Source organism: Neovison vison, chromosome 1, assembly GCF_020171115.1.
Source record: "Neovison vison isolate M4711 chromosome 1, ASM_NN_V1, whole genome shotgun sequence".
In the NCBI taxonomy this organism is placed as follows: domain Eukaryota; kingdom Metazoa; phylum Chordata; class Mammalia; order Carnivora; family Mustelidae; genus Neogale; species Neogale vison.
In genome coordinates, this window is record NC_058091.1 from 58,142,192 (window position 1) to 58,164,794 (window position 22,603).

The window sequence follows — 22,603 nt, forward strand, 5'->3', positions numbered from 1 at the left end:
TTGTTCTTTTCCTCTTTCTTTTTATTATTCCTTTCTTTCTTTCTTTCTCTCTTCTGTCTGCTCTCCTTCCTTTTTCTCCCCTCCTTTCTTGCCTCTTCTCATTTTTAACATGAAGCTAAAGAGAGACCTAAAGAAACTTAAATCTTTGGTTAATTACTTCATGAATAGTTCAAGATCTTGAACTGAAGCACTAGTAAACTATAGCTTTGAATGATTTCAACAACCCACTGATAATAAGTAGGTAGGAAATTAAAAATATTCTTCTAGAAGATGCTTCAGATGTCACACAGACTGGAGAGCAATAGTTAAATACCAAGCCAATAAGAACTTAACGATACAGGGACGCCTGGGTGGCTCAGTTGGTTAAGCGGCTGCTTTCAGTTCAGGTCATGATCCCAGTGTCCTGGGATCGAGTCCCACATTGGGCTCCTTGCTCAGCAGGGAGCCTGCTTCTCTCTCTGTCTCTTCCTGCCACTCTGTCTGCATGAGCTCGCTCTCCCTCTCTGAGAAATAAGTAAATAAAATATTAAAAAAAAAAATTAACGATAAAATAACATTGCAGCTAAGTCATATTGGGACCTACTGGTAAAATTCTTGGGATATCAAGGGGTTACCGCAAACCATAGAGTGATTGATTTAAGACTGCTCAGAACACTAAAAATCATACTTACGTGTAATTATTTTTAAAAATCATTCAATGAGATCATCTGTTTTAAGCTGTATTGTTTAACAATTTAAATAGATTGCTTGTTTTCCACTTAAAGAGAGAACGAATTTATCATCATGTTGTACTTGTCAGTTAAATAGTTACATAAAGTACTAATGACCAATGCTATTACTAATAGAATCTTTTAATATTGAATAAAATGAAAGCCATCAAGTGAGAGCATGTATCATAGGTTTATCATTAAAAATAAGCAAGTTGTTCTATTCTTTGTGAATAAGTGCTAAAAGCAGGTTATTGTAGGCAGTACACTCCTGCTGAGAATATTTTTTTCATATGATGAATAATGACAAAGATTATGCAGCCTCTATGCAAATAAAAAAGGAGAGGAAACAAAGAGCGGGAGTTAAATTGGAAAGGGAAAATATTCAAAAGAAGAAAAGTCTTGTCAAAAACCTTAAAGAGAAACTTTGGACAAATAGGAGGTGGTTAAAAATAATAATAATAAGATAGTAGAGAAAGCAAAATGGAGAGGACTTTGTAAATGGTTTGGTGTCGCTGAAGCAGAAAAGCCCTTCTGCCCTGTGATGGGAAATGGAATCACTCCAGAGTTCCATCCAGTACAAGCAAGCCATCAATTAAAAAAAAAAAATAAATACAGGGGTGCCTGGGTGGCTCCGTGGGTTAAGGCCTCTGCCTTCAGCTTGGGTCACAATCCTGGGGTCCTGGGATTGAGTCCCGCATCAGGCTCTCTGCTCGGTAGGAAGCCTGCTTCCCCCTCTCTCTCTCTGCCTGCCTCTCTGCCTACTTGTGATCTCTATCTGTTAGGTAGATAAGTGTGATCTTTAAAAAAAAAAAAAAGAGGGATGGGGCACCTGGGTGGCACAGTACATTGAGCATTTGACTCCTGGATTGTTTCCACTCGGGTCACAATCTTGGGGTTACGGGATCAAGCCCCACATCAGACTCCATGCTCAGCCCTCAGCAGGGAGTCTGCTGGAAATTCCCTCTCCCTCTGCCCTTCTCCCTGCTTGTACTCACTCTCCTCTCTCTCTCAAATAAATGAATAAATCTTTTTTTTTTTTCAAGAGAGAGAAAGAAGGAAAATGGCTTATGTAGTAAAAATAAACCAACACTGTAAGACACTAAAAGTTCTCTAACTTATCTCTTTCAATAACATTGCTGTGGCCACATTTATTTTAAAATTGAAACATACTTTTTATAGGAGGAAGAGTGGACTTTCTTCCCTTCAGAAATATAAGACAAGGTAATAAAATAACTTCCAGTTTACAGTCTGCCACAAATATTTATTAAGTACTTAAGTTATATTGGACACTGTAGGAGGCCCCAGGGCCAGAAAGGTGAATAGCCACCATCTATGGAACAGAAAATTAACTAATTGTGAGACTACAATGACATTATGGGGGGAAAGCCACAGCAGGAACTAAAGATAGAAAATACAGTTCACTAGGGACTAGTAGAGAATAAGAAGGACTTTACAACAGGGGTGACATTTTAGCTGCTGAGTAGGATTTCACCGGGAGAGAAAAGGCCAGGAGGAAAAAAGAATGCAAATAATTAGGAACTGCCAGGACATTTTAAATATTACGTATCTAGAATAACTACAGATGGGTGGAGGGCTACACGGGAGAGGCGATGATGGAAGCCGGCTGCGACAATCCCTCCAGGACATTTTTGAGAATTTAGACTTTGTTTTATATACCATACAGATGTAACAGACACTTTGAAGTCAGAAAGCAAAAGAAATAGATCTCTGATATGGTCGCTTTATACATTTATTTTTTGTCTTGTTTTATTTTGCTTTAAACTAAATTAATCCAAAATTAGTACCAGGCCCATAGGTATGAATGTGTTGTTCAATAAATTCTTTTTGGAGCAGATTTGAAGAAGAGAAGCTAAAAAGACACAGCAAGATCTGGTTTTATTAGTTAATCAAAACGGAAGCTTGGTTTTGCATTCCAATGTTTTCTCTAACTTTAGTTTTCTGATTCCTTTAAAAGAAATCCTAACCTGGAGTGCCTGGGTGGCTCAGTCAATTAACCATACCACTCTTGGTTTTGATTCAGGTCATGATCTCAGGGTCCTGGGATAAAGCCCCGAGCTGGTCTCTGGACTCTGCTTGGGATTCTTTCCCTTCCTCTCCCTTTGCCCCTCCCTGAACTCACGCACGTGGATACACTCTGTCTCCCCTAAATAAATAAATAAATATTTTTTTAAAGATTAAAAATAAAAGAAATTCTAATTTAAAAGAAAAAATAATCCAATGTACCAGTAACAAACTTAAAAGTTAACACTTTAAGGAACGCATATGGGAATAGTAACAAGGTTCACAAAAAAATAAAAATCAAAGGAGAACTATACTTATTAATAGAGTATCAAATATCAAATAATATAAATTTCTGGTTAAATAATCTGTGCATGTAAGTGTGTTACCATTTTCAGAGAAAGAGGATGATACATGATTTTTTTTAACGTACATTTTTCTGTGATTGCTGTTCTCACATCTGAACTGGAAGCCTTATTTTTCAAGTTCTGTGCCAATGTAAAAACATAATCAAGCTGAGGATGGCGTTGTTCTAAGTCAGCCTTTGTGATCTGTTAAGAAAAAATGATTATTAAGATAGGTTATTAAGATAGCCTTACCCTAACAGTACTACTAAAAGTACAAGACTGGTGTCCTGACATCAAAATTGTTGTTTTCCTCCTATGCAGGATAGTGAGGCATCAATAATACAGCAGAAAAGAGCAAGGTTTGAAGTCAAAGGTCCTGGGTTCAAATCTCAGCCCTGCCACTTATCATCTGGGTCACCTGGCAAGGTACTTTACTCTGTTTTTTGTTTTCACAAAGAGAAATAATAGAAAAGTTACAGCTCGGCTATATCAAGTCTGAGGAGATTCGATGAAGAAAAATCCCTAAGAGAAAATGGTCTGAAAACCTTAGCAGTGACTTCTGATGACACCCTGGGTGTCTGCCCTACATGATACACACACACAAACTAAAGTCACCTACAGGGATGGGGGTGAGGCATTCAAAAGACACTACTGGAGTAACTGCAAATTAAATAATCTCAGACAAGAAAAATGCTACTCTAGAGAATTTGTCTCAGGACCAATTTGGCAGGTAAAAAGTTTTAAAAATCAGGAATCGGGGTGCCTGGGTGGCTCAGTCAGTTAAGTGTCTGCCTTCTCATCAGGTCATGATCCCAGAGTCCTGGAATTGAGCCCCGCATTGGGCTCCCTGCTCAGCTGGCAGACTGCTTCTTTCTCTGCTCCTCTCCCCCATCCGTGCTTGCTCGCTCTCTCTCTCTCTCTCTCTTTCTATCTGAAATAAATAAATGAAATCTTTAAAAATAAAAAAAAATAGGAATATAGTGTTTTAAGCATAGAACTAATAAATAACTGTAACAATTAGAAAACACAATTTCCAGTAAGTACAAACATGATGCCAGAGATTCTCTCCCAGCCCTTCCTCTTTTAAATTCATTACTTTTGCAGATTTCAATTAGCCTTAAAGTGTCAAATATTATTTCTAAATGGATTATTCACAACTTCTAATCCTGAATCCCAGAGAGACATTTCAATAAAGGCTGATTATTTCCTTCTAAATGGCCCAAGAACCTCTCAACACAACACATCTGAAACTAAATCACTTAAACCCTCATCCACAGCCCATTTCTTCTATTCCTTATTTCTGCTAATTCCAATAGCATCGTGTTAGCCACTCAGAAAGAGCTCTTTTGCTTGCCTTAAGCATCTCTTGCCTCCAATTTATCCTAAGCACTAAAAAGCATCCCTGTCTTCCCATCAATGCCGAGCACTGTTATCATCAGTCCGCAGCCACCGTTAACAAAGGAAAAGAAAAGGGGAATAAGATGCTCGCCAACTGCCTATAGACTAAAACCCCAAGGGGGTCTATGCTTAAAACATGGTCAATGAGCTCCTTCCCAAAGTGAACTTGAACCTATCTTTGCGACCTTTCTTCCCACTACACTTCTTTATTGCACAAATGCTGAACCAACATCCTTCACGCTCCCCTGCTGCATGCCTGTATTCGCTCTGTTCCTCTATCAGGAATGTCATTTATCTCCAGAGGTCAAAATCCCACGTGGCCTATCTTCTACCCCTGTGAACTCAGCTCCTTTCTCACTGTGGCTCCTCTAACAGGTGGTCTGGACCTATCCCACAGCTTATTTCAGATTCTGCCTTGCTGTAGCAACTTGTCTACCTACGTACATTTGGTGCTTCTACCTCACCTTGGGCATATTTACAATTTGGGGGTAAAATTAATACCTACCTCAAAAGACCATCAAAAAAGTGAATGACGTATAACATGTAAAATACTTAGAAAACTACTCAGCACATATTAAGCACTGAATAAAAGTTAGCGATTATTATTTTATGGTATATTTCCAATTTCTATCTGGTACGTTCTTTTCGGTATCCCTGTGCAACACGTAACTTAGAACCTGGTACACAATGAATACTGCAGATCTATATTAGATGGGTTATGTATAGTGACTAGAGTCTAACCAGGAAATTCTCACTTCTAAAATCAGCAATTAAGTAAGTTCATTATGAAAGAGTTTAAAAGGTGCTTCAGGAGAATATCCCACATCAGACAAAGTATTAAATCTCACACGAATTTACTTTTGTATTGATGTGCCTCACTGCATGGTATCAGTGTTAGATTTTTAAAATACACTGAGCCTCTCACTTCATGTTGGTAAATGTCATCTCACCAACACACTGGAAAGGCAAGATAGGATTTACTCCTCGGAGCCAGGCAAACACAGCATGGCGGTTTGACAGATAAAGAGTTTTTTTTAAAGCCCATTCTCCCAGAGTTTAGGACAAACAAAGGAGATCCAAACAGATTTTGTCTGTTTCTGTGTTGTGGCATTTCCCTGACAAGCCTCAACACGATGTAACTTACTTTCATTCGGGAAACTGTCTTATTGATCTCTTCTATATCCCCAACGGTGACAATGTTGGACTTCAACATCTGGTCGATCAGGACCAGCCAGTCCGCTAGCTCCGTGATTGTTTTATCCAGATCAGCAGGAACTGAAATTTCTGAAGTACGAGGAGACTGAACAGGAATGTCTGATGCAGATGATACCAGCACCACCTTTTGGACACCAGGATGAGCTGAAATTTAGAAACGTGGCAAAGTATTAATACAGCAATGGGATGTTGTGACTGTGGTGGCCTAGTGGTGATATGTGTGTGTGTGTGTTTACATAAAATTTAGTTGAAGTAAAAAAAAAAATCGTAGGAACTTTTCATGTCTTCATACTAAAATGACAATGGCATTTCCTGTCATAGCTGTATGTCTGTGGTAGTTATAAAGCCAACAAAATCATCCCACAACATTCTGGGGCCTCAAAAACTCAGAAGTCACTAACACTGACACCAAGAGAAGAGAAAATAAAAAACAAATCAACTACAGGAAAACTAGGACTGCAATTTTATTTTGTTAAGATGCTTGCCTTAATTATGAAGTCAATTTACTCTAATTTTCTATGCTTTTCCAATTAATTAGATAGTATGAGTATAAGTCATTCTTAATAAAACTGAAAGAGGGCTTCCACTACCTCCATTTTGACCTCAAACTTTCTAATTGATTAAGTTCTTTCAAGTGTATCTCTGAACTCAGGCAAAAGACCCAAGGGGAAAAGCATCTCCTGATGGGAAGCGAAACTACCCCCTCAAGCAATAGCCCTGAGTCAGCAAGTCCCTGTGTGCGTGACTCTGGGGAAGATGGCTTGATCTTCACTGCCCACATGCAGGGACATGCCCACCTTTGTCCCACATTTTCCTTATATAAACCTGGAAAGACTTTTCAGCACTTCGGCGACAGTCTGGGAGATACTAGTCCACTGTCTTCCCGATGCTGGCCTCGCTGAAATAAATCCCTTTCTTCTGTCACCACCACTGGTCTCTCTGCCTTTGGATTTTGTCAGTGGCCAGTGGCTGAACTTAGTCTGTTTAGACCCTGGGCACCAGGGGCTCCTACACCTTTGGGCCCCAGCTACAAAATCACTGTGAACTTATGTTATAATCTATGTATATATTCCTTAGTTAACCTGTATCCCACAGATGAATACTTAAATTGTTCCTGAAATCTTATTTTAAAAAGGAATATGCAAGGGTTATCTTCTTATGTGGCATACTTTGCAAATTTTTAACTACCGCCTTAGCACAAATTTCCCAAAGGAGAACCCTTGGATCAGAAAATGAAAAAGGTTAATGTATCTAATACTTATTAACAAACTTTTCCTTAAAAGTTGGAAATCTGGACTTCCAGCAGCAGTGTATGAACTGACAAAAGTCCTATATCCATACAACAATATTCTTTTTAATGGATAAACACATCCTTTGCCACGGTTTTCATTTACTGTTTTTTTTTTTAATTTTCAATGAACACAAAATTTTTTTATGTTTATTAACCAAATATGGTAAAATTTATAACTGTGTTCTTTATCTGCTTCCTTATCAGTTGGGATGAACTCTTTACACAGGAGAGATGAACTTCTGCCATATTGGTGAAAACAACGTTTCTACTTCAGGATTTAATTTTTGTTTCTTTTTAACATATAGATATTAACAAACCTACAGTGATCAAACTCATAAATCGGTCTTGGGAGACTGTTTTCCTAGAATTTTTAAAGTTAGACTCTTGCCTTCTCCAAAGATTTGATAAATATTTTTTTCTGTTTGTCCATTCTTGCCTTGCTTTGTTTTTAAGATAGGGAGGTTTTTTCCCTTTAGTTTTGATATAAGAGAGAGCTGAATTAATTATTAGATACATTTGGAATCTACTTTAGCATACAGTATATTAAATAAGGCTTAAATGATTTTCTAAAATATACAGTCATTCTGCAAATTAAGCACAATTCTAACAAAAATTCCAGCAGTTCTGTGTGTAACTTGACAAAACCATATATTCAAAAATCTGATTTTCAAATCAATACAGAAAAGGACCACAAACAGTCAAAGCAGGTGGAAGGTTAAGCCCTACCTGATATTCAGTTGTATGACTTAGCTAATAATGAATGATTAACTCAGTGTTTTATGGACCCAGACATTCAAACAGACCAGTGGAAGAGAAGAGCCACAGTTCACAGGTGGCAGAGAAACCTGACCTTGGCACAGACTGCATTAAAGATCAATGAGGAGAAATTTACTGGCCAATAAATGATACTGGCAAAAGTGGACACCCATGGCTGGAGCAGGGAGATGATGGGGCAGAATTTGACCTCACGTACCCTGGGAAAATTAATTCTTGGTAGATTAAGGACCTGAATATGAAAACCAAAACTGTACAACTGTTAGTTGAAAATATAAAAAAAGAATCTTTGACTTCAGAAACACAAAAATGGGAAGCCAATAACAGATCACTAATGTTTAAAAATTCTGAAAACAGCACCATTAATAAAGATGTTAGAAGCCATAGACTAAGGGACAGGGATTTGCAATGCACACTCTAAACAAGGAATCTGTAACCAAAATAATATTTTAAACTCCAAAAATACCAACAGATAATCCACGAAAGAAGAAGCAAGAATGAAAGAAACATAGAAAAAGGCTCAGTCACACAGGCCTCTGGGGAAATGCAAATGGAAATGAAATGCCCCATCTCTCTCTATAGTCACAGGTTCCCAAAGTAACCTCTGGGGAGCTCTGGGTACCCAGAAACCCTTCCAAGGGCTGTGGATGCCCAAATCATGATTATTGTAATAAGTGATTTGTCTTTTCGTGCTCATTCTTTCCCAAGTATAGAGTGTTTTTTAATCTTCTTTTAAACATAATCCAATTAATTAACATACAATGTATTATTGGTTTCAGAGACTGAGTTCAGTGATTCATCAGTCATACAAAATACCCAGTGCTCATTACATCACGTGCCCTCCCTAATGTCCATAACCAGGTTCCCTTATTTCCCTACTCCCTTCCCTTCCCGCAATCCTCAGTGTGTTTCCTGTGATTAAGAGTCTCTTACAATTTGTCTCCCTCTGATTTCATCTTACTTTTGCCTCTCTTCCCCTACGATCCTCTGTTTTGTTTCTTTAATTCCATATATGAGTGAGATCATATGATAATTCTTTCTCTGATTGAGTTATTTCACTTAGCATAATACCTCTAGTTCTGTTCCCATTGTTGCAAATGGTAAGATTTCTTTTTTTTTTTTTTTTTTTGATGACTGAGTAGTACTATCCCATTGTATTTATATACCACATCTCCTTTATCCATTCATCTGTTGATGGACATCTAGGCTCTTTCCATAGTTTGGCTATTGTGGACAGTCTGCTATAAACATTGGGGTGCACGCACCCTTTCGGATCACTAATCTGTATCTTTGGGGTAAATACTCATAGTGCAATTGCTGGGTCATTAGGGTAGCTCTATTTTCAACTTTTTGAGGAACCTCCATGCTGTTTTCCAGAATGGCTGCACCAGCTTGCATTCCTACCAACAGTGTAGGAAGGTTCCCCTTCCTCTGCATCCTCACCAGCATCTGTCACTTCGTGACTTGTTAATTTTAACCATTCTGACCGGAATGAGATGGTATCTCATTGTGGTTTTGAGTGGTTTTTTAACTCAAGGCTACATGACATGTGATATCATAACACACCAAATGCAGAAGAGGATATAAGAATCCAGATGTCCTCTAATTTGGTAAAAACTAAAAAATTTTCAAAAATGGAAAGCAATGTCATGTTTCTAATTAAATTTGGTTATGTCTTAGAAAAACTAATTTCTAACATTATATTAATAAGAATATATTAGTTTTACTGACATAATGAATAGATTCATTATCACTATTTTAAATAAATTAATAAAAAATTCTTTAAATTTTTGTTTTATTTTTTAATTAGGTAAATATTTATAAACATAACTCACACAATGAAAGCTCTTAGAGGATCCTCAACAATTTTTTTTTTAAAGTGTAAGGGGTCCTGAGAACACAATGTTGAAGTGCTGATAACATGTACAACAATGACAGCCCTCACATGGCTGGTGGAAGGGGGAACTGCAACAGTCTGTCTAGACAGGACCTAGTCAAGGAGAAGTTCTCCATATTCCCTGACCCAGTAATTCTACCATTATCTACCTTAAGAATAACTCACATATCACTCTTCCCCATGCTCACTTGTCACTTTCTTTATAGTTTCAAAAAACTCAAAACAACCTAAATATTCATTCATTGTTTCAAATCATCAAATACCTAGTAGAGGTCTACTGTGTGCAAGGCACTGTTCTAGATGCTGTAGGGATGGAAGTGGGCAAGACAAAGAGCCCACCCTCACGGAGCCTGCATTCTGGTGGGGTGGAGGGACACAGGATATGAAGTAAACCCAGTACAAGAAGATGGAGAGAGACAGGATGTATTTGAGATCTGGTGGACGGGATCAGGAAGGGCCTGGCTGAGGGGACATTTGAGAAGAGAACTGAATGAAGGGAGCATGTGAAACAAGCATATCGCTGAAGGAAGGACATCTGAAGAAGAAGGAAGAAGAAATAGCAAGCACAGAGGCCATAAATAGAAACGTTCTCGGCATGTTAGAAATAGCAAGAAAACCAGTGTGTCTGAAGTAAAATAAACAAAGGGAAAAGTGATAAGAAATGAGATTAGAGGGATGGACAGAGGGCAGATCATACCCCGTCTTCTGGACCACAAGAAGACTTCAGCACTCAGTGTGGATGACGAAAGAGAGAACAAGATTGTGGTGAGCCAGGAGGGACACAATAAAACATATGTTTCGAAAGCGTGACTTAGCTGCTATCAGAATAGATTACAGAAGAGTGGAAAGGCAAGAACAGAATCAGGACAGTGAGAAGGGAGACTATTCCAGTAACAGAGACAAAAGATGAGGGCGTTCAAGACCATGGAAGCAGCTGGGATGAGACATGGGACTGACAACTTGCTGACAGATCTGATGTGCAATCCAGGAAAGAGTCAAGGGTGACTTCAAGTGTACTGGCCTGAGAACTAGGTGAAAACCCTCTAAATTTAAAAAGTGGCTAAAGCCACAGGACTGATGAGCACACTAGACGAGTGAGTTTGGAGAACCGCTGTGAATCTATGCCCTGGAGAATGACACATCAGGGACCATGCACAGACCAGAGCTGCAGGCACCAAAATGTATGCTGCTGAGAATGGCCCAGCAGAGAGGAGAGAGGGAGGGGAGGTAAAAAGCCATAAGAAGATATGATCCAAGGCAAGTGGAGGAAATGATCAAAGAAATAAAGAAAGACAAATCGTCCATGGGATAGGAAGGAAACATGCATAGTCTGTGAGGACAGATATAGTAGGGAAACCCACTTATAGGGATTCACTGATGGGAAAAAGATCTTGCTGGACAGAAAATGTTTTTGTCTTTTCAAAATGAGAAGTCGTTAGTGGAGAGATGGGTAACAAGGGGCATTCAGAGAAAAGTACAGTAGGATTGCCTATCAGGGCTGAGCACCCACTGAGGAGGGTCATCAAGAAGCTGGCTTCAAAAAACCTCAAAAAAACAATATGCCAAGCAAAAGAAACACTGTCTGAGAAATACCCAGAAGAGCGGATCCATGGAAACAGAGCACAGACTAGGGGTCACCACGCATGGGGGTAGAGCAGAATGGGGAAACACTGCTAAATGAGGAAGAGGTTTCACTGTGGAGTGATGGAAATAGTGTGGACCTAGACAGACACAGTACCTGCACAAAACTGTGAATGTACTAAATGCCACGGGAATGTTCACTTTAAAATGGTTCTTTTTTTTTTAACTTAATAAAAAGAAGAGGAAATGGAATTAGAACACTGTGGAGGAGGAGAGGGGACACACCGAAGTAAGTTTCAGGTCTCCTAGGGTTCCAGGGACAAGTATCTTATTAAGAATGAACTACCCACCTAATAGAAGGCCACAGTGACACTATACTTCTAAATGTGTATTAAAATCTTCTCTGTTCCTTTGTCATAACGATGTTTCAAAAGATAAGATAACCTATTGCTCTTTCATAAAATGCATCAAGTCTGTTCCCTGTAGGCATAACGTTGAGCTTTGGTTGCAATGCAGTAGTACCCAAATGTTAATTCAAGTGCTTTGAATATAATCAACAGACCAATCAAGCCCCAGGTATATTGGGGGCAAGGTACTGGGAAATACAAGTAAAATAGATGACAATCTTGTCTCTCACCAAGTTTGTGATCTCAAAGAGTTTTTTAAAAAATATTGTCGCTCATCACTTTTTCAGAATCCTCAGAAGAAACGGGGTTGGGGAGGACAGGACAAGTAAAAGGTGGAGGAGGAGGGGAGGGGAGGACAGAGGGTGAAGGAAGGAAAGGAGGGAGGCGTACTTGAGGAATAAGAAGAAAGGGAAGGAAGAGAGAAGAGAGGGAGGAGAAAAAGAAGGGGGGAAGGAGAGGAAGAGGAGGACAGGGAAAATCAGCAGCAGCACCAGAGCTCGCACAGAGGAAGTGGAGAGTTCGGGTTTATCACACATGGGGGCTCACCTGGTGGCTCAACAGAGGGAGAACGAGGCAAGGAGGTTTCAAGATCCTGCAAGGCAGTAATGAGCAGTGACCACAGTGGCTACTGAGCGGTAGCCTGCCTTCTACTCCAGACAAGGAGAGAAGGAAATGAAAGAGCAAGAAAACTTTTCTGCAAAGGAAACAGTCAACAAAACGAAGAGGCAACCCATGGAATGGGAGAAGATATTCGCAAATGACACTATAGACAAAGGACTGATATCCAAGATCTCCAAGGAACTCCTCAAACTCAACACACACAGAACAGATAAGCATGTCAAAAAATGGGCAGAAGACATGAACAAACACTTATCCAAAGAAGACATACAAATGGCTAACAGACACATGAAAAAATGTTTATCATCATTAGCCATCAGGGAGAATCAAATCAAAACCACACTGAGATACCACCGTATACCAGTTAGAATGGCCAACATTAACAGTACAGGAAACAACAAGTGTTAGAGAAGATGTGGAGAAAGGGGAACCCTCTTACACTGTTGGTGGGAATGCAGGTTGGTGCAGCCACTTTGGAAAACAATGTGGAGATTCCTTAAGAAATTAAAAATAGAGCTTCCCTATGACCCTGCAATTGCACTACTGGGTATTTACCCCTAAGATACAGATGTAGTGAAAAGAAGGGCCACCTGTACCCTAATGTTCATAGCAGCAATGGCCACAGTCACCAAACTGTGGAAAGAGCCAAGATGCCCTTCAACAGACGAATGGATAGAGAAGATATGGTCCATAAATACAATGGAATATTATGCCTCCATCATAAAGGATGAATATCCAACTTTTGTATCAACACAGACGGGACTGGAGGAGATTATGCTAAGTGAAGTAAGTCAAGCAGAGAGAGTCAATTATCATATGGGTTCCATTACTTGTGGAGCATAAGGAATAACAAAGAGGACACTGGGAGATGGAGAGGAGAAGTGAGTGGGGGGGAATTGGAAGGGGAGATGAAGCATGAGAGACTGTGGACTCTGAGAAACAAACTGAGGGTTTGGGGGAGGGGGGTTGGGTGAGTCTGGTGATAGGTATTAAGGAGGGCATGTATTGCATGGAGCACTGGGGTAGTGCATAAACAATGAATCTTGGAACACTGAAAAAAAATTAAATTTTAAGATTTTACTTATTTACTTGACAGTGAGAGAGAGAGATTATAAGTAGATAGAGAGGCAGGCCCAGAGAGGGGGGAAGCAAGCTCCCCGCTGAGCAGAGAGCCCGATGAGGGGCTCAATCCCAGGACCCTGAGATCATGACCCGAGCCAAAGGCAGAGGCTTAACCCACTGAGCCACACAGGCGCCCCTAAAATAATTTTTTTTAAAAAATGAAAAAAAAAGAAAACTCTTCTTTCTTCCAGCATTTGTCCATAAAGACCTTCTCTGGGGTGAAGAACTCTACTAAATCCCCATCTCCCACCTGGTTCCAAGGATATCCATCCAAACGTTTTATTTTCAGTCATGATCAGTATCTAGTTAACACAACCCCAAACATGTTAGCAGGTTATAGCTGATGCCCTGATAAATGGCACATCGCCAGAAGACTATCCCTTCATTCCCCGACCTTGCAGAACCCCTTGCCTTCAGCGGCCTCTTCGGAGGAGGCCCAGATCCCACTCTAGGCCCAGGAAAGAGAGAAGTCTTAGCTACCATGAGGAGGAATGCCTTGCACACACTAGGGGATGAAATATGTCTGTGTTTTTTTAAAAAAAAAAAATTCATTTCAAATAATTGAAAAGCAAAATAATAAATCACAATTGCAACATGTTTTTAAATAAGCTTTTCTAACTGACACATTATGCTTATCATCATAAAATTTTGCTACACTTATAAACATTTTTTGTGAAGAAGTAAACTGTATCTTACCAGCAATTCTTGTCTGAGACACAGAACAAGGTTCCTGGATGCGTTCCTTCAGTGTGCTAGGCACTTCTCTGCATATCTACAGCATCAGGCCAAACAAAGAGAAGAATACTATATAAATAAAGATGACTGTATTTTTGAAAGAGGAAGTGTTATTCTAAGTGATAGTTCTGCTGCTCTTCTTCCCCCTCAACGCCTGAGCTTCTGTCTCTACCTTCATATTCACTGCAGTATTCCCAGAGCCCACCCCCTCCACTGACATTACTCTGAAGAGTGCCAGCCAGTCCTTAGCTGTCCTAGTCCTGTGGAACACTGAATGCCCTTCCTCCCTCTCCCCAGGATATTGTGAATATTCTGCAATCCTGACTTTATGCCTCCCTCTCTGACTGATCTAAACATCCTTTATCAGCTCATTCTCCTCTGCCCATCCATCAAATACTGACAATCTACTGGGTAGGTTTTTTTGTCTTCTTACCCTTGACCCTGGCTTCTCTCCCTGGGTCCTGGTTTCTAATGGTTTCATTTATCATATGGAGTCTTAAGAGTGTGAAGACTCCAAAAAAATATATCTTTAACACAGCTCATTCTGTCAGCTGGATATTCAGACATGGCCAAATCTGAATTCATCATCCATTTCCCTGACACCGTCTTCACAAGGTTGTCTAATGACTCTCATTGATCTTTTCAGATCAGTTTTCCTGATCTGGATAGTAGTCTTTGCTCAGAGGAGTTCCTTGATATCCTGATGTCCTAAAGCTATCTATCTTTAGGATCGCTGCCTCCATTCAATTATACAGCTATAGTGATCTTTCAAAATGTAACTTTCTTCTGCTTAAAACCCATCAGCAGCTGCCCACTGCTCTCAAGGTGGTGAACCATTCTCAAGATGGAGCTCAAATTCCTTGTGATGCACGGGAAGGCCACTAGGATCTGGTCTCTGCAAGCATCTTCCTTCCTCACCCTTCCACCTCACATTGAGCTACTTCCAGGACCCAAAGGCACCATGCTCATTCTCAGTATCCTCTAGACCCTTTCACTGGCTACTGCTTCTCTCTGCAATGCCCCTTCCCCCATTCTTCATCTGATCCATACTTAATCATTCTTTATAAATTCACATGGATATGATGTCCTCCACAAAATCTTCCATGATTACCTCCCAAAGCCAGACAGGTTCTCTACCTTTATGTCCCTGTGGATGCCCCTATGTTATAATTGCTTGGTTACTTGTCTCACCCAAGATAAACCCTTCGGGTTAAAAGCAGTGTCATACTCTTTGCCGGATTCCTAGTTCTCAAAATGGTGCCTGGCATAAAGCAAGACTCCAGTCCAAAACTACTGAATGAATAAATGCATGAATGAATGAAATACCCCAGATTAGTATTTCCCAAAGTGCATGTGCATTTATCCAAATTCTCTGCACAATAAGCATTGTCCGATATTGAACATTTACAATTCACCTTACAATCTACATGAAATCCTATGATAAAGGAAGTTTTAGCTTTGTCTAACATGGTGTTCCCAAATTAGCCAGGGTGCCCTATTCTACACAATGTCTACTGAAATCCTTTAGGTTAAAAAAAGATGTGTGCTCTGATTAAATCAAGATGAGTCTGGCACATCTGACACAGGGCCGACATGTGTGGACAGGGGTGTAACGGACAGAGAAGAGAAGATGAAGTCAGGGAGATAACAGGAAGGCAGAACATCAGGGGCCTAAAAAGTCACATTCAGGACTTCAGCCTTTCCTCTGAGTGAGATGGGAAACCATTAGCATGCTTTGCTCAGAGGAGTTACTGGATCTGAATCATGTTTTAACAAATACTTTGACTGCGTGGACAAAGGACAAAGGGAAGCAGGGACACCCATAAGGAGTCCATGGCAGTAATCAAGACAAGAGACGACAGTAGCTTAAAAACAAGTTAGTGGCAATGAGGATAGTGAAAATCAGTCAAACTTAGGAAATTCTACAAAGCTGAAAAAAATATACAGGGAATACCCAATGTACCACCTAACATCAACAATTGTTAGAATTTTGCTGTATTTGCTTTATCATGTACCTAACCATACAGCCATCCATCAAACCATCCAGCAAATACATAATGTATTTGAATGAGAAGCCAATGATGATTCCAAGCTTTGGAGTTTTTTTTTTTTAATTGAAATATGATTCGCCTAAGATTGAATCCAAAGGTTTTGGCCAAACAATAATGAGCCGTTTACCAGCCTCCTACTGAGGTAGAAGTACAGTAAAGCACAGGAAGGAAGCGGAAATCAGGAGCTTGACTTTGGTTGTTTGAAATGCCTCTTACACAGCCAAGGGGACATGCTGAACAGGGCATTGTACATGCAAGTCTAGAGTATGGAGAGAAGTCAAGGCCAGAGATGTACATGTGTGAGTCATTAGTAACAGTGACTCATCAAGGCAGTATTTCTCAGTTTGAGAGTCAAGATCAATAAAGCATCTGCTTCATTACATATAGAATGATGGCTATCATTTCAAGGGGATAAGAAGGGGGAAAAAATGACTGAGAAGGGATCTATCCAAACCAGGGATAGAGACATATCCAATGTCTCAGCCAGACCGCACACTCTAATATGGTATCTGCCAAGGCAAAAGAAAGAAATATATGACTTTATCTGCATTAAATCGTTTGAACTGCAAAAAAAGGTAAAGGCACGAGGGAGAGGACCTTATTTTAGTCATAGTTGTAGCACATGCTATTACATTCCACCTGGAACATGCTAGACATATGAATAAATGAATAAATCATTAATAATAAATAATTAAAAATCATAAATAAACCTACATATGTGAGAAGTCATATCTAACATCAGAGCATTATTTTAATACTCTTAATTTACAATTTTATAATTTTATATGGCATTTTATTGGCTTATTCTAACATATATTCATTATTTAATATAGTATGTAACATATAAATCCCCAGATCAAAATATCCCACATAAAATAAAAAGTATTCTCTGAGGATATAGGTTTCTCTCCATGACAGATGAAAAAAATAATAATTACAAACATTAGTCAGCATTAGTAAAATGTGTCCAAATTTGGGTATATATGAAACCAAAATTTACATGATCCCACCCCTTTGAAAACAAAATCAGTAACCATGGAAAGTCATCACACTAATTCTTAATGTATACCTTATTCCATGTCGAATTTATAGTTCTTAAGCTTTCTGAAATTTTTTCTCTTTCATGTAAACTCAGACTTTTATCTGAAAGCATTTCCAATTCAGTTCTATTCAACCATTTGAGTTTTTCTGCTTGTACATCCATCTCCTGGGTCAAGTCCTAAAAGAGTCAGAATAGAGTTGCAGTTAGAAAGTTGTCATACTGGAAAAAGTTCAAGAACTGTATCAGAAATCTCTTTGGGAAATATTCTTATGAATGTGGACTTCTACTGTCTTCAACTTTACTTGGAAAATAAACTTGTAAGAAGCCTGAACTTACGTTAACAAACTGTAACTGGAACTTACGTTAACAAACTGTAACTGAAAACAAACACATACTTTCAGTGTGCCTTTGTATGAATTTGCCCTCTGGTCCCTCCCCTGACCCCATTCTCTTAACAGGTTCATATTATATCATATTTACACTGATACTTTAACACACTGATCTTAGATAATGAAAATAATATCCATTCTAATCAAAGGCAAAAAAAAAAAAAAGAAAGCAACAACAGGAACACTTTAGGCACCCATCTCTACCTTTTATCTACCTACCCTAATATACTGTCCCACTCTTTGTAACTGCCCCAAATTGTTTACAAAATGGGATATTCTGGGGCGCCTGGGTGGCTCAGTGGGTTAAGCCTCTGCCTTCAGCTCAGGCCATGATCTCAGGGTCCTGGGATCGAGCCCCATATCGGGTTCTCTGCTCAGCGGGGAGCCTGCCTTCCTCCCTCTCTCTCTGCCTACTTGTGATCTCTGCCTGTCAAATAAATAAAATCTTTAAAAAAATGGGATATCCCAAGAAAACTATGGAAATTTTTAGATAAAATAGGAAGAAGTTTACTAAGAATTGGTCACATTTTGAAAACAAAACTTAGTAATTGTTTGCCACATATTTTCATCATTATTATACATTTTTATACATTATTATACATTATATATTATACATTATTATACATTGCCTCAATATTCTTTTTAGTAAAAATATGAGGACATTAATCTTACTGTTCTGCAACCAGTATTTTAATTCTTAACACAAAAAATACAAAATTTATAGATATAAAATATATATGGATATTTGGATACATTTACATATAGTCATCATTATGTATTTTTATATATTGTATATCTACACAACTATAGATAATTCTTGTTGGTTGTGGATCAACAAGGGAAATTTGATTAGTAAAAGCATGATGCTAAGCCTGAAGTAAGCTGAAGTGAGTTACTGTTGAGTCATTTAGAGCTTTCTTGTAAAACTCAATTTTAAGCCTAGTAATCAGTAATTATAAAAGCAAAGAATTATACTTCACAGTACTACTATATTCTAAAATGACAAAGTCTATTTAAAATATTCTAATACTTGAAACTACATAATTTACCACTTTTCTGTGAGTGAAACCTTACCTCTGCAAGAATGAAATTATAGCTGCTCTTGAAAAACAAAATTCCTCTTGAAAGTTTACCACATTTACCACAAACTTTCTTACCCTGTTCTTCAGTCATGCAATATCTTATTTTTAGTGTAAATGTTCATGCACCAAAAAGCACTGACAAATACAGAAACAAATAAACCACTTACTGTTAATTCTTGTAGGTTTTCTTCCAGCTCAGTGGTTGATCTCTTTTGCAAAACATTCTCGGCCTTTGTTAACCAAAAGATAATGTCATCTAGTCTTTTCCTATATTCCATTACCTGCTTACTTTCTCCTTTTAGCCTAAAAGAATATATTATTGAAAAACATTGACAAAAATTATCCAGTCAGGCAGAACATTATATATTTGCTTTGAATATCACAACTAAATACACCACATAGTAAAAAAAAAAGCCTAGTAATTATTTTAATATATATTTTAAATGAGTGTTAATATTAACATATACTTTCTGCAATACCAAAGTTTTTTTTGATAATATGAGAATAAAAATTCTACCTTCATTAAATTTAAAAACATTGAAACTATATACATTATCTTCTCTCATCATGAAAAATTCTGCCGAAATTTAATATAAAAGATTTTTTTAAAAGGTAGAGAACACTGTACAACATAATGGAAGTTAAAAAAAAAAAAAGAAAGAAAGAAAAATGTCTTTATCTCAAAAAATAAGGAAAAACACATAATTCTCTTTGAGTAGTGGATGGAGATAAAAAGTCATCATTATATGACATATTATTCACATTAGGTGGCAACTATTACTCTACTTTATTCATAGGAAAGAAAGAATAAGAACAGGGCAAGATACTGAGAATGGAAAATTTTTACAAGTATTAGGAAAGACTAAGAAAAAATGAAAATTTGGTTAGCTCGTTAAAATAAGTATTATATTTGAATATAGCACCAAGTTATAAAAAAAGATCTAGAAAAAACAAAGCAAAAATTTTAAAGGATATAAGGAAACAAATAGTCATATGAATATAAAAAAGGAACTGCCTTAATTAGAGCTTTTAAATGTTATAAGAATAACATTTATAAGTATATAAACCATCTGTCAGAAGATGAGAATATGACTGGAACTCGTATGATGAACAAGATTATGTATTTTTCAGAGAGGGTTTGAAAGCTATTTACAGTTTGGTGGTGGTATCGTTATTTTTATAGTTGTGGCCATTAGCTCCTAGTTTAAAAATTGAATGCATTTTTTTAATGAATTGCATCGTGCCATCCTGAAAAAAAATTTATATTTTTATGGCTATGACTTTTAATCACAAAAAACCCTAACATATGATGCAATATATAAATATAATCAAATGCTAAAGAAATATTTGTGTATTTAACAGAGAGCAATACTTAGAGAGTATTCTAACGTTAAAAATGAATGAAAATCACTACAAAATCACAAGTTCACATTTTTAAGCATCCATCAAGAGAGAACACTGCTTCAAGATTAAAATGAATCAAGCAAGCGAGCAACGGTACTTAGTATTAAAGACTGACAATACCAAAACAGGTAATTTACCCTCTATATCAAAGACTCATAAACTTAAGTAACAACTTTGTAAGCACCCCAATAGTAATAGTACTATAAACCTTGTATTTAAAAAAAAAAAGTTGGAATTTGTATTTTCAATGTTGCATAATCATGACTAACAATATTTTGAAAATATATCTATGAAGGAAACTAACATCAAAGTGTTTTCAAGAAGACATATTTGAGTCACACAAAATCTTCATCCGCAAACCAGCTAAATATAATCCACATTTTAAATGTTATCACTAAGAGTAAAAACAAGTTATAAATTTATGTTCAAACAGGAGATAACAATTGCTCATTAAGGAATAACGGCATGAGTTGATGAACTGTGCAAAAATTTAACTACAGGCACTCAATATAAAAACAAATTAAACTGTGTGCTATTCCTCAATGACTGATAACAGTACACATACAAGCTCTTAAAATTGCAAGATGGCCCCAATTTAAGATAAGTTACCACCTGAAATGAAGTTAAACATAAATTTATGAAAATAAATATTGCTTTAGTTAAAATATAAGCTGTTGGAGAAGCAATTCATTATTCTTATCTCATCCCGAAGATGAGTAAAATATGTATTAGCTTCACCTTGTTAGTCCCGGGAGCAATAATTACCACATTCCACAGAGATCCATTTGAAAATCTTTAGAAGAATTTCTGCTATTATTGTTAAAACCATGCCAGCAGGTACATCTTTTTCCTCAAGAAGACCTGGGAGCTAGATGATTCTCAAGCTAGAAGGACTCTCCATGCAAACTCATTAGCATGGCACATAAAGCCCCATGGGACCTCAGCTTCCAATCCCATCCCTGAACCGCCCTCACGCCATGTAACTTTGCAGATCTCTCACCTGGCCATGCTACTTCATGCCTCCCACCCTTGCCTGTTCTACTCTTTTCCCCAGAAGGCCCTCCCTAGGATGACTTTATGGGAAATTGTTACAAGTGCTTCAAAACTCAGTTTTAGGATTCCTCCCGTGGGATGCTTAAATTCCACATCCCATCACCCTTGCCTCTGTGACGACACTGTATCTTCCTAATGATGTTCTCTTTAATCACACCATATCCTTTGTCCCTTTAAACATTTTCTTCATCTTAGTCTCCGAGTTCCTAAGTCACACTTAAACCCCCCAAGGCTAAACACACAGCTCAATTAATATTGATAAAATCAACTGGCAAAATTCAGCAATAACATGCTTAGAGAATAAGTTTTAGTTTAACTTTAGTATTATAAGAACTAGATATTTTGAGTGTTTACTATGAATAGTCTGGGAATACCCTTTTTACCAACATTGTCTCATTTAGTCCTCATAACACCTCTGAGAGGGTATCACGGTTCTTATTTACAGAGGAGGAAACTTGGCTGGAGAGCTCAGTGGTCTTGCCGAATCTGTTCAAGCACAGTATTTGAGAGCTTAAGTTTGTGCCATCACGAACTTTCTATGAGACTTGGACAAGCTACTTAAGATCTCCGCTCTGAGCCTCAGTTTCAAAAGCTATACAATGGGTGTAAGCACCCCAGAGCAGCTGAGAGAATAAAATGAAACAATGTGTGCCAGGTGCCAAACGCGGTCTCGGCCACACAGCAACCTCTCAACCCAAACGCACAAACCGTTATTTGCCTCTTACCAAAGCACACAGAACAACAGATGATGTGATTTTATAAAAAGCTGCCATAGGCCAAATATTCATAGTTCCATTTATGTAGAATATTTAAATTGTAAAACTGGACTTGATAAAATATTAATTTGGTCTTTAACAACACAGTAACAACACAGTAGCTTATCTCTAAATCCATACAGCATCTACAGAGTTAAAATTAGCAGGGGGAAAAAAAAATAAAAAGGAGAGGCTTTTCAACCCAAAACTGCCATTAACCTAAAAAAATGATCATTCATGGGGTGCCTGGGCGGCTCAGAGGGTTGAGCCTCTGCCTTCAGCTCAGGTCATGATCACAGGGTCCTGGGGTTGAGCCCCATATCGGGCTCTCTGCTAGGTGGAAAGCCTGCTTTCCCCGCCACCTCCCTGCCTACTTGTGATCTCTCTCTGTCAAATAAATAAATAAAATCATAAAAAAAAAAAAAAAAAAAACTACCACGTAAGAGGGATTTCAGAGAAACACCCCAAGACCCAGTTAGGAAATGAATGAGTGAAAAGTCTGACTCTGAACCTAGTCAGACTCCAAGTCCAGACTGCTCCCCATTGACTTCAAGTGCCCCCCACAGAGTCACTGTATCTTAATAAAACGTCAGAAATGAGAGGAATAAAGCTATCTTTCACACTGTAGGACATCTGAGTAGAAAAGTGACACTTTACAGGTAGCCTAAAAATATAGTAAGAGACAACATTTAAAAAAAAAACATAGAACATCA

General features: G+C 38.1%; 1 protein-coding gene across 7 annotated transcripts in view; it reads right to left on the reverse strand.

Moving 5' to 3' along the window:
- The window catches only part of UTRN (utrophin), a 510,470-nt gene that overhangs the window by 250,992 nt on the left and 236,875 nt on the right, over window positions 1-22,603 (reverse strand). For all 7 annotated transcript variants that reach the window (XM_044247155.1, XM_044247163.1, XM_044247172.1 and 4 more), the window contains 5 exons: window positions 18,846-18,981; window positions 17,235-17,384; window positions 14,076-14,151; window positions 5,619-5,833; window positions 3,163-3,280 (listed from right to left, as the gene is read on the reverse strand). In XM_044247155.1, the coding sequence (XP_044103090.1) occupies window positions 3,163-3,280; window positions 5,619-5,833; window positions 14,076-14,151; window positions 17,235-17,384; window positions 18,846-18,981 (695 nt within the window). The remainder of the gene's footprint in view (window positions 1-3,162; window positions 3,281-5,618; window positions 5,834-14,075; window positions 14,152-17,234; window positions 17,385-18,845; window positions 18,982-22,603) is intronic.